The sequence below is a fragment of the Montipora capricornis genome, chromosome 4, assembly GCF_036669925.1.
Source record: "Montipora capricornis isolate CH-2021 chromosome 4, ASM3666992v2, whole genome shotgun sequence".
Classification (NCBI taxonomy): domain Eukaryota; kingdom Metazoa; phylum Cnidaria; class Anthozoa; order Scleractinia; family Acroporidae; genus Montipora; species Montipora capricornis.
The window spans coordinates 29723865-29736364 of NC_090886.1; the positions used below are offsets into that span (position 1 = coordinate 29723865).

At 39.4% G+C, this 12500-nt stretch overlaps 2 protein-coding genes across 2 annotated transcripts; one reads left to right on the forward strand and one right to left on the reverse strand.

Annotated features, from left to right (window-relative positions):
* Positions 1–32: 32 nt before the first annotated feature.
* LOC138046481 (putative nuclease HARBI1) lies at positions 33–2544 on the reverse strand. Its single transcript, XM_068893111.1, has 2 exons — positions 2035–2544; positions 33–1485 (listed from the first exon to the last, which is right to left on the reverse strand). The coding sequence occupies exons 1-2, from the start codon at positions 2542–2544 to the stop codon at positions 691–693; spliced, it is 1305 nt and encodes a 434-aa protein (XP_068749212.1). The 3' UTR covers positions 33–690.
* A 624-nt stretch (positions 2545–3168) lies between these two features.
* Positions 3169–5667, forward strand: LOC138045908 (zinc finger protein 862-like). The gene has a single exon (XM_068892545.1). The coding sequence runs from the start codon at positions 3373–3375 to the stop codon at positions 5491–5493; it is 2121 nt and encodes a 706-aa protein (XP_068748646.1). The 5' UTR covers positions 3169–3372; the 3' UTR covers positions 5494–5667.
* Positions 5668–12500: the final 6833 nt, after the last annotated feature.

The window sequence follows — 12500 nt, forward strand, 5'->3', positions numbered from 1 at the left end:
TCCTTTAAATTACAGGCTGCAGTTGTGACTCGTTTATATTCAAGAGATTGGTATGGCCTGTTCAGACGATATCTTAACCTGAATTTTATTGCACTTGTTACATAAAGCTATTTGAAGACCTCCAAGAACTAATGAGGCTGTAAACAAACGAAACTAAAAACGAACCAAAGCTATAATCCTAGCGAAAAAATCCCTTTATGTTCAACTCACATGAATGCGATCAAATAAGTATGAAAACTGAACTATTTATAGCGAACGATACTAACCACTTAATGGATTGCCTTTTGTTTGATTTTCCCAGGAGGGGCAACACCTATATGATACAATACAATAGCTTAGAGCTTTACTTATTTGTTTCTCATAAACATGGCCTGTTTAGCCTTGTGTTCCTGTTTGGATAATATAAATGTCCCTGTAACTTCCCATTACATAGGAATATGGCATTAAAACTCTGCACACTGATGCACTGACTTGATTTTTATAAGGTAGACCACAAATGTTTCTTCTGGGGCCAAACAGTTAATGTTCACCATATTTGCATTGGATTTAGACTGCACTGAAGTGAATAATGTTTCATACAGAGCATGGAAGGTAAGAAATAAAATCTATGGCCTTGAATTAAATACAACTGCTCTACATTCTCACATCCTTGTTAGTAATATTCTTGATTCAGAGATTCTTGACAGACTATCATGCATTGGGAAGATATTCTTTGAATACCCGAGTAATGATGTTTCTTACATGAACACCTTCAGCAGAATTGACGTAGTACAGCCTGTCAGATAGTGTGAGAGGTTGCGCTTCCCTGTCTCTGGCAATTTGGCGTTGAACATCCTCTTCATCAACAGTCATTCCATTAATTTCACAAATGTTATGTAACACAAAACATGCATACACCATGTTTGGCACATCTTTCAGTCCAATGTCCAGCCTTTTGTTTAAAACCTGCCATCTTGTCTTTAGCCTACCATATGCACATTCAATTGTATTCCTAGCAGAGCGAAGCATATTGTTAAATATCACTTCTTCATTATTTCTGGGGCTGGAGTACTCTTTCATACAGTATGGTAATAAAGGATATGCAGGATCGGCAAGTAGAATCACTGGGACTTTATCATCACCTGGTAAAAGTCTCTTGTACATCATAGGGAGTTCTTCTTCACGTAACATTCTGTTGATACGGGACTGAGAAAAGACTCTAGCATCATGGAGACTGCCTGGCCACCTGGCATCAACATCAATGAACTTCCCACTGCTGTCACAAACCCCTTGCACATTAATAGTATATTTCATTTTGTAGGAGAAAAAGTCATGTGCATTGTCACTGGGTTGTTTTATGGGAATATGTGTTCCATCGATGCAGGCAAAGGCTTGCGGAAACCCAAACTTCTCTTCCATTTTCTTAAGAAGTTGGCCCATTTCTTCTTCAGTGCTTGGTAATGCAATATACCTTGGCCCTAGTTCCCTTGTAATAAAGGCACATACCTAAATATTAAACATAGGGACGCAAAGCGTGCAAGAGTTATTTTTTGTGAAGTAAAAGCCTCTGGAGACAGAAGCATTTAAGGGACTGTTTGCAGTAATAATTTAGTTAATTTGACAAGTTTTCTGGCTACATTGTACAGGAAGAAAGAAACAGAAATTTTGATGTACATACGATCTTATAGAACTGCTTCAAATGTAAATAGTTTCGTCTCCTCTAAAACATATCCTAAGAACTACAAGGGATGATTTGTGACTTCTAATATTGATTTTACTCCTTGTGAAAAACAAAAGTATCAAGTTACCTTTATAACTAAAAATAAAAATCTTCTCACATACCATTTACCTTTACAGCAAGAAATTTGATTGGCTGTTTAAAGTACATCCAATGTGATTGGTGTGGCATACATACATCTCTCACTCACTCACCCAATGACCCGTCCATAACATACCCGACGCGCCGACCAAGAGGTATTAAAAAAAAACTCAAAAATCAAAAAATCAAATAAAAATAACTTTGTCTAAACCTTGCCACCAGTTCCATGTACACACCTTTCGCAACACAACAGATAGGGTGCATATTGCCACGCCGAAACTATTAGCAGTCATTCGCAAAGACCCCTGATCTTTCAAGTAATAAAGTGTCATTGCTAGCTGCTTCTCAACACTTAGCACATCACCACGTCTCGGACAGTCTTCACGGGGCTCCAAAAAGTAACGCAGTTCGTCAGCCACAGACATGAAGACGGCACGTGTCATTCGTAAGTTTGTTTTCCATTCGTGGTCTGGTAGCTTGCCTGTCCATAGATTTGTCCACCACTCCTCCGTTCGTCCTGGTGCTCGCCATAATCTGGGAACAGGTCCACGTCTGATCTGCCTCCTCGCTATTTGAAACCTTGAAATGGTGGCAGTGTGACTTAGATGGAGAATCATGGCTCGCTGTTGCTGTGTTTGAAATATCAAGTTGTATATAATGGCAAATTGATGCTGAAAGGCGGTTATCAAAGCGAGTAAATAAGGAAGAACTCCTAAAACTAACTTTTTGTCCTTTTCGCCCGCCATCTTGCTTTGCAACCGCGCTGAACACAGATTCTTGCATGTAAACTTCATGTAAACCAAATTAAGAGTTGATCCCAGGAGCCACGTTTTTGCATGTAAACCAAATGAAGATTCTAGGATGATCCTGGCACTAGGATCATCCTCTTTCCATGTAAATGGGCCCTAGATCTTCTGTGAGTGTGGAAGCCCTTGAAGACAGTGAAGATGAAATTGGAGTCCGTAGAGTTCGAAGAAGTTCATATAGATGTATCAAGATTCTTGACGAAAGTGAAAGTGAGGAAAATGAACATAGAAGTATTCCCACAAGAGTTATGGAGATTGAAGACAGTGAAGATGAAAATGGAAGCTCCTTTGAAACTCCACACAAATTGGTTGATGATGTCATTACTGAATTTCAAGCCTGGCTTAGATCGGCCAACGGAGGTAATCTTGATGAGAAAACCAGCCAACAGCATGGAAAGCAAGTTTCCAAGCTTTTGAAGGTGGTGGATGACAAGTACGATTTGACATCCTTGTTCGACGATCACCTTCAGTGCTCGAAGCTAACGGTTGTTCACTCGTCAAAAACGAGTAAAATGTACCATTGGACGAGTGAGAATTACGATTACTCTTACCTTTGGACGAGTAGGCAGTTTCTTGTTTTTATCTGCTTTGTATTTTACGAATTTTAAGTCAATAAAAACATCCATTAAATGTGTGCTTTGTCTTTATTTACGAACGTGCAAAGGGGCATGCCGTGACGCCATTTTGAAAATGGAGAGGAACTGGTTCGAGCAAACACTTCCTAGCATGCGCAGTAGATAGCAGCATGGCGGGAAATTGATTCGCATCATGGCCGCTCGCCGTTGTTTTTCTTTGCTTGGCTATTTCAAAGGAACAGAGCAAAATACAAAGCCAAGTACAAGCAAAGATAAAGAAGCTTCAACAACAACAGACTGTGAAGATTCTGAGCCAAAAGCTAAAAAAGCCAAAAAGGAAAGGGCTTTTAAGGAAGCATGGAGAAAGGAATTTGCGTGGTTGATGTACGATGATGAGTCAGGGAAAGTGTTCTGCCAATATTGCCTACATTTTCCAAACAGCAAAAACAAGCACTCTTCGTTTTGTTGCGGGAGTCAAAATTTTCAGCTGGACGGGCTAAGATCTCATGAAAGATCTGCTGGACATGTATTGGGTGTGGATGCTAAAGTTGCTAAAAACAAAGGTGCAAGAAAAGGGACAATCGATGCTGAATTGCTAAGACTAGAGAAAGATACTGTTGCAAAGATGGAAAAGCTGTTTAATACAGCCTACTACGTATGCTATCTCAAGATGCCTTTTTCCAGTTTTCCTCATTTGTGTTCTCTTCAAACTACAAATGGACTTGTGTTAGGACAAACATATAGAAATGATCATGGATGTAAAGAATTTTGTAAGCATATATCCCAGGTCATGAAAGATGAACAAGCAGCTATTATTAAGAATGCACGATTTCTGTCTGTATTGGCGGATGGAAGCACAGATTTGAGTGTGACTGAGGAGGAAATTGTTTATGTGAGATGTGCTTTGCCATCAGCAGAAACCATAACATTTTATGTGGGACTGAAAGAGGTTCCTAGTGCAAAAGCACCTGGAATTCTTCATGCCATTGAAACAGTGATGGACGAGAAAGATGAGCACTGGAAAGAAAAGCTTATTTCTACCGGTACAGATGGTACTTCAGTCATGATAGGTAGACTAGGTGGTGTTGTGGCAATGTTGCAAGCCCAAGTTCCACATGTAATTGGAATCCACTGTGTTGCCCATAAATTGGAACTAGCTTTTGCTGATACAGTCAAGTCATGTGAGGTCATGAAACAAGTGAAAGAAGTGCTTACTGGCTGTTGGAAACACTACAGGTACTCTGCCAAGGCAGTAAGAGAACTGAAGGAGCTTGCAGATGCTATGGAGGTCAATGTGGGAAAACCTACAAAGGCTGATGGGACCAGATGGGTACCACACTTTTTACGAGCAATTGAAGTGTTAGTTGGGAAAAACTACAAGGTGATAGTTGCACACTTTGCTCATACAGCAGAAGCAAATGATTCATCTGCTGAGATGCAAGGAAGAGCGAAAAATGTCTACAAAAAACTGACTAGCTACAGATTTTTACAGTACTTGCATTTGTTGTGGGATATTGCTTTTGAAATATCCAAAGTCTCCCTTGTCTTCCAGAGAAATGAAGTTGCAGTATCAGATGTGAAACATGAACTAGACAGGGTTGACCTTGCCCTGCATAACATGGCCAGACGTGGAGGTAGGCATTTGCAGTCATTCCAAGAAAAAGTTGGTGATGGAGTAGTATTTCAGGATGTGAATCTCAAGAGAGCAGAGAATGATACAGAAACATTTGCTAGAAACAGGGAAAATATCCTCAGTGATTCAAGGAGATTTGTGCAGCAAAGGTTTGAGAGTTTCTGCTCTCCTGTTCTGAAAGCAGCAGCTGTGATTACAGATCACAATTCATGGCCAAGAACAAGGGATCAGCTAGGAATGTATGGTGAGGAGGATGTTGTGGTCCTGGCCAATCACTACAGAGATGTACTGAACAGAAATGACTTTGATATTGATGAGGCAAAAGACGAATGGCTATCCTTGAAACTACATGCCTTGAATACCAGGGCCATGGAAACCCTGACAAAGCAAGTCTTCTGGAACCAAATATACAAAGTAAACCATGCACAGTTCTCACATGTGCTTATGCTCGTGGAGATAAGCTTTACCATGGCTGTTTCATCCTCTTGTTGTGAAAGGGGTTTTTCTTGTATGTCAAGACTTAAGAATGAATACAGAAATTCCCTTGACGTGTCCACAGTCGACCACTTAATGAACATTTGTCTAAATGGTCCCAGTCCAGAAGAATTTGTTGCTGAGAAAGCCATTATTCACTGGGTGCAAGAATCACAGAGGGCTCGCCGACCTAACTTCTTGGATTAAAGTTTAAGGGACAGTGACAGATGAAAACACCTCACAATGTTGATTTTCTAGTTATCCTTTATTTCAAAACTATTTATATTACTGTGGATAGATAAGATATTGTGGTACTGACAATTTCAGGTCCATCATTTTCCTTGGAAGATAGATGTAACTGCGTATTCTTCTGAGTGAATGATTCAAAACAATATATGGGACTAGTTAGATTCCTTCCAGGACTACTGAAAATTTCCTACTACTTGTCCAGGGAAAACCATTTCAAAAAGTTAGTTTCGAGCACTGACCTTATTAACCAAAAGTTCATCGAGGGCTATGCAAAGAAAGAATACCACCCCAAAACAACACAGAGTTATTTAATGAGTTTACCCCACTTTTACTCATTTACCCTCACTGAACAAGCAGGAATAACTGTTTCTAAGGAAAAGGTAATCTCTTCAAGAGATAAGGTCAGTCGGTGGTCATCAGCATTTCGCCAGAGCTGTGCCAAACGACACTGGGAAAAGATGGAGGAAGACTTTCACGCCTTGATAACTTCGGATCAAATAAGACAGTTTGAAACAAGCAAAGCTGCAAGAGATGCTGTATGTTTGTTAGGTCAACTGTCAGGTGCACACAACATCCAGATAACCCAAGCTCAGTACATGTTAATTCGAGATTTCCTTCTAGTTGAGATATCTATTGACAACGCTAACAGGGCACGGGCTCTCGCGAACATGACAGTCGGACAATACAGCAGAATGGCAAAGGAAAGTGACTAATTCGTCGTTCTTGTGAAGAATCACAAGACAGTGAGCACCCATGGTCACGCAAGAATTGTTTTCTCTCCAAGATTAAAAAGCTGGATGGACGTCTTCCTCAAAGAAGTGCGTTTGAAATTCGCTGCTTCTGACAGTGGGACAGACAAATGCGTGTTTTTATCGTCAAATGGAGAGTCCATGGTTTCCAGTCAAATAAACAAAGCCATAAAGTCCGTATGAAAAAGGCCGAAGTCGAGGGCACGCCAAGCTCTACGTTATTTAGAAAATCCGCAGTGTCGAGCGTACACAGCAGCAGCGATAGCAATGAAGCAAGAGGACACCTGGCGGATTTAATGGCCCACAATGTTTCCACTGCTACTAGATATTATCGATTGCAAGAAAAATCAAAATCCTCCGTCCTGGCTTCCAAACACTTGCGTCAAGTCATGCGTGGGGAAGACGAAAGCCCAAGCATTTCCACTGTAGAGGAGGGTGAAGCTTCCAAATGTTCCTGGAGCAAAGACCAAGAAATTATAATAAGAGATCTGTTTAAACGGGGACATAGTTTTTTCACGCTGTTAGCTTAACCCCTTAAGCCCCGAGGAGTTCCCCATTGACGAGTAAAATCGTCTGGCGTTAGACAGAGTAAAATCTATAAGTGCCATTTGGCACTATCGGGGCTGAAAGGGTTAAAGAGGAGATGAAGGGGAAATCCGTGACAATTAAAACGGTGAGGGAAAAAATAGCTGAAAATGTGCACCTGAAGGACGAGGACGCGAAGAAGATTCTTGACAAAGTTCGGGGGATGTGGCGTTTTCCTTCCTCCAAACAATCAGAGCCTGTGAACCTCCCTGAGGAACAAGAAACTCTTGAACAAAGAGTGGAGAGATCTCTTGACGTCGATAAAAGCCGCTATTGGGAAATAGAGACCACAACAACAGAGGCAAGTGGTGTTCATAACCTGTTTTCATCTTTGGAGCTTGATAGGTTGAGAGCTATGTTTAAAGAGATGATCACGACATCTGTGCCAATCTCAAAGCCCAAGGTCAAAGAAATTCTTCAAAAGGAAGATGGAGGAAAGGAACTCTTACAAAAAGCCTCGTTAGAAACAATAATTAATCGTGTGAAATACGAAAGGCGCATTAAAAGAGCATCTAAGACAGCTCAACATTAGAGTTGTTTTTAAAAAAAGTTAACAGTTGATTGAAGTCTGGACAAATGTGTTAGTCTCCAGCTTACATGCTTAAGCATTTTTTTATCCTGTGCTCTTCTACAGTTTTAATTTCAACCTGGTACCCAAAGATGTTGCCACCCCGAGGGAAGTTAGTTAAAAGACATTGTAACTCGCGGCTCGAAAGTTTGTTCTTCGGAGGAACAGTGTTACGTCATTCCAGTCGAATCATGAACGTTATGAATAATGTCATAGTTTTGCATGCTTGTCTACAATGTACTTTTATCAAGCGTCTTGAGATTTGCTAGAGATTTTGATAAGTTCACGTTACTATGATTGGTTATACTATCGAGTTTAAGTTTTTTGAAAGTTATTGGTAGAAATTAAGGCACCGAAATATTTTATCCTGTGTTGTTCTACAGTTTTAACTTCAACCCGGTATCTAAAGATGTTGCCATCCCGGGGGAAGTAAGTTGCGTTAAAATGCATTGTAACTCACGGCTCCAATGTTTGTTCGTCGGAGTAAAAGTGTTATGACATTCCTGTCGAATCATCTTCTAAATAACTTACATGGTTTTGCTCGCTTGTCTTCAATGTACTGTTATCAAGCGTCTTGCTAGATTTGTTAGAGATTTTGATAAAGTTCATGCTGCTATGATAGGTGATACTATCGAATTGAAGTTATTGTTGAGTGGACAACGTAGCTGATTGTTTGTCTTGTCTCCACGTCTCTTCAACTGAAAGAAACACAACCAAAGTCTTAAATAAAATGATGGGTTGTTCAATAAATGAGACGGTAGTCATTGTTTAAAAACAACTGAGACATTGTATCAAAAGCAGCTTCAAAAGCAGCTGAAAAAAACACCAAATTTGTCTGTGCTCTGTTAGCATCAAGTTTGATAATCAACAATGAAAATACCTGACAGTTGTATTGCACTAAAACGTTTTTCCTTAGAGAAGACTTACAAATGAGCGTCACATAAGTTCCCTGTTACGGTCACCAAAGTGCCCTATTCAAGTCGCCAAAGTTCCCTAATGTCACAAAGGTTCCCTAGTCACGTCGCTAAACTTCCCTATGCGTGTCACAAAAGTTCCCTCTTTTTCTCTCTCTCTCTCTCTCTCTCTCTCCCTCCATCACACGTGATCTTAATTTCAAAGACAATGGATACTGCTTTATTTTTTATTTTATTCCTTTTCCCAGCATTTGCTATAGCTGAAAAACTCCCAACAGAATTAAACGCAGAGGTTGCTGTACCACCACCAGCAGAAAGTGCTCCCAGTGCAGAAAGAAAGACAAAGGCAAATGCAGATCTAGCTAATTGCCCTAGCAACAATGTACCTGCAGAAAGAGTTACATGTCCAGATACCCATTCAGCTACAAAAAGACAAACTGATTGCCATGGTAGCCACACACCTGCAGAATACACCAAAGTCAATTGTTCTGAGAGTCCTGGAACTGCAGAAGACCAAACAGATAGTGACTGCAGCCACTCACTTGCAGAAAGTGCTTTAATTTTTTGTACAGGCAGCCAGCTAACAGCAGCAACAATTGACCATGAACAAAACCCTTTGGATGACAGTGGAATCAGTTTAGAGGGTAACTATTAGACTTAATCATCCTTCTAGTGACACATATAATGATAATAATATATGTCAATTTGATACAAGTAGTGAAGTTTGTTAATCACTAATTACAATTCTGATCAATATTTCATTAATGTCAATAGTGCATTCTCAAGTTATACAGGAGAAAGACATTTATGCAACAGTGCGTGGGAAAAAGAGGAGCTCAAATGAAGAAGTTACCTCTAAAAGGAGAAAAATGTCAGGTATTACTTATTAAAAGGGACATGATAGTAGTAGCTGCCAGTAAGTGCCAGCAAGACAGTCATTATAATAAGTAGTTTGCAGATTTGAGCACGCTGGTTTGAGGAGAGTCTTGCACGACTTAACTATGGCACACTGCTGATTTGAAACATTCACTCAATGTAAAACACAAAGATTAAATTTAAAAACCACTCAATTAACTTGTGCACAACTCAGTGGTTATGGTAATGGCACACAGTTCATCAAAAAGGCAAAAATAAAAACTAATGCTATTGCTTGTCTTATGCCAAATTTGGGAGAACACGAATCAACAGTCTCAATAGGAGAGAGGGTGAGGTATGGGTACTTAAAAACTGTGTTTGTCCACCTTAAGCCTGCCACCTCATCTCATTGGCAATTAGTGGAATATGGGGTTCTGATCTAAAGAGAATCAAACTATTAATAGTAAACTCACATACATCCCAAAGTTTGCTCATTGTAATTTTACAAACCACTTAAGGGCAGAACATCCTGATTTAAACAATTCATTATTTCTTCTCTGCATTGACAGAGGTTATCACACCAATTTTGATACAACCTGTGCATGATTTCTTTCACGAGACCACAGAGAGTTTGTTGGATTCTTGTCACAGAGAAAACACCAGAATGCAAGAAGGTAGGTAATTGCAAACTTAAGATTACTAATTTTGCAGTGACAATAATTGCAATGATGATGATATATAGATTATTACATGTACATGTTAATAGCCTGATATCGTTTTTATTCACTCGTTTTTAATACCATATCGCAAACGAGCGAGTCTTTGAATGAGTGAGCGATATGGTATTAAATGAATGAAAACAATATCAGGCTCTTAACATGTAATAATTTGTTTACTACATATTATATGCTTGAAAAAATATCAAGCCACCAAGTTGAAGTACAAGAAAGTTGACAGGCACAAATCTTGCAGCGGCCCTTTCGTTGATAAAACTGCAAAGCAATTCTTCCCGCCATATTTGATGCCACGTGTCAGCTAAAATATAGCATGCAACCCGATTGGTCCAACCAAATCATTACAGTCTATTTGATTGGACAATTCAAACCGTGAAGTGATATGATATCATATCACTTCACGGGTATCATATTTAGTCACGGCTTTATCACTCTGATATCCACACAATATGTAAATAACTTTGTTTATTCCATTGTCTTGCATTGCATAGCGCTGAATTATACATTGTAGCTGCATAAATACAAAATACATAGACATAAATATATAAATCACACGTGAATATGGTTCCAACAGTCAATGTCGCCCTAGTCTTGGCTTGTTTCAAAACTAAATTTGTAGTAAGTGACCTGAGTGAGTACCCATGCAAATTTGTTGCGGTGCGGCACTTGGACAAAGAACGAAGTATGGACGATGTATGATAATCTAATGATAGCCTTTAAATTCAACCTGCTACTATGATAATTTTTCTTCAGATTTTTAAAGTGTGTTTGCTCAACTCCTGACTGACAAAATTTTGACTTTCGATTTCCATCCAAAGGATGTTTACTTTGAGTGGAAGTTTTGGATTTCATGGTCTGCCATTACTCACGTTCACAACTGACCAAATGGACCTCTGAGGGTTGGATCTGGGGAAAAGAGACTTCATTTACTCACTAGCTTAAAATTCCAGTGTATAAATGCAAAACATGAATGTAAAAGTCTGAAAGCCTAAAACTCCTGTGCTGCATATTAATTCAGCCACGATATACACACACTTTGCATTCTTAAACTAGAGAGTCTGACATTGTTTTCCCCTTGATCCAGCTCTCTAGATTTTGTGAAGTTAGCAAAGCATTTCACTTTATCATGTCACAGACAGAAAAAGAGACATCTCGGTGATGAGAGATCAAATATTGAAAATTTTAGAAATACCAATCGACTCAAAGCTGATTTTGGAGTAGAAGAGACAAATATGATCATCCCATGGAATCACAGGAACCCAAAGCTCGATATATGAGCAGCTCTTTATATGATGACCTTTGCATTGTTACGTGACTCGAGCGATTTGCATATTTATAAGATTTGTATGGGGAAAATAATGATTGTTTCTGTGACATATGAAAATGTAGCGATTTAAATCAAAATCGTCTTACCTTACTTTAGTTGAGTGTTTTTTCCCTCCTGTGTGGTCTTTGAGCCGATTTACGGCCATTTCCGTTAGTTTTAGAGGAACCGGTTTGCTCCCTCTATATATACTAACCAAGGTTGGGTACTCTCATGAAGCAGTCGATCCGATCTGCCAAAGGAAAACGGCCGTAAATTCTCTCCAGCAACTCCAGTTGCCTCGAAATTCCGGGTAGGGCACGGACGATAGTTAATTTTTCCTTCCGTGGTCTTTGCTTGGCGTCGAATCTTCACAGAGGCCGAATAAAACGTCGGCAATCTCTGAAAACGTTCCCGTTTTAGCCATCAAAAGAGGCTTTGTTCAAAGTACGCGTTACTCCAACGATCAAAAGCTTAGCGACCCGGCCAGAGACTTGAATTACTTTCACTCCGGGTGGGAGACAGTCCTTTGCTTCCATCAAAAATCACTTCCTTGAATCCTACAGCAAAAGTCTTTCTTAAGTTGCACAGATGAACAACAAGGAGTATTGAGAACTGCAGGGTACGAGGGTATTGATTTTTTGTTTAGGGGTGAATGGGCTAATGGGAGTGCTTAAGCAGCGTGCTACAAGTTTGACAGTGGTACGATTCTGTGAACCAATCACAATTCTCTGTTAAGCGCTGCAACCAATGAGATTGCTTTGTTTTGTATAGACAACAGATTACATCAAAGAGCAATTTTGACGAAGTGGGAAAAGTAACCTCTGTCAAATAAGTTTAAAAGATTTGAAATAAAGGAGGCTCGTTACTGTATAATTTTAATTCTTAATTATGTAAAACAAATAGATTCCATGTTGCCATGCATCTGTTCAGTAATAGATCACAGAAGACGTCAAAATGTGGTAAGAACATCAGTGACACACGAGGCACCACATTTTGACCTTCATCTGTGATGTACATGTATTACTGAACAGGTGCACAACAAAATCTATTTGTTAAATAGAGATTCACCAACCCATTTGTATATTGAAGCATTTCACATGTTAAGAAAAAAAGGTTGTCTCCTTGGCTTTTAAGATTCCTCAAGCTTCTCTTAAATAAACATGAAAAACCATCCACTGCATCAGGTGACAAATAACAAGATGACATTTTATCATAAAAAAAAGCTTGCGCTGATATCTGATCAACTTATACCAT

Bases quoted from the DNA above. Each gene is read 5' to 3' on its own strand.
- LOC138046481 (XM_068893111.1), bottom strand. From the start codon at position 2,544: ATGGCGGGCGAAAAGGACAAAAAGTTAGTTTTAGGAGTTCTTCCTTAT. The intron at 1,486-2,034 runs GTGTGTACATGG...TTTAATATTTAG, and splicing joins TATCTGTTGTGTTGCGAAAG to GTATGTGCCTTTATTACAAG.
- LOC138045908 (XM_068892545.1), top strand. From the start codon at position 3,373: ATGGCCGCTCGCCGTTGTTTTTCTTTGCTTGGCTATTTCAAAGGAACA.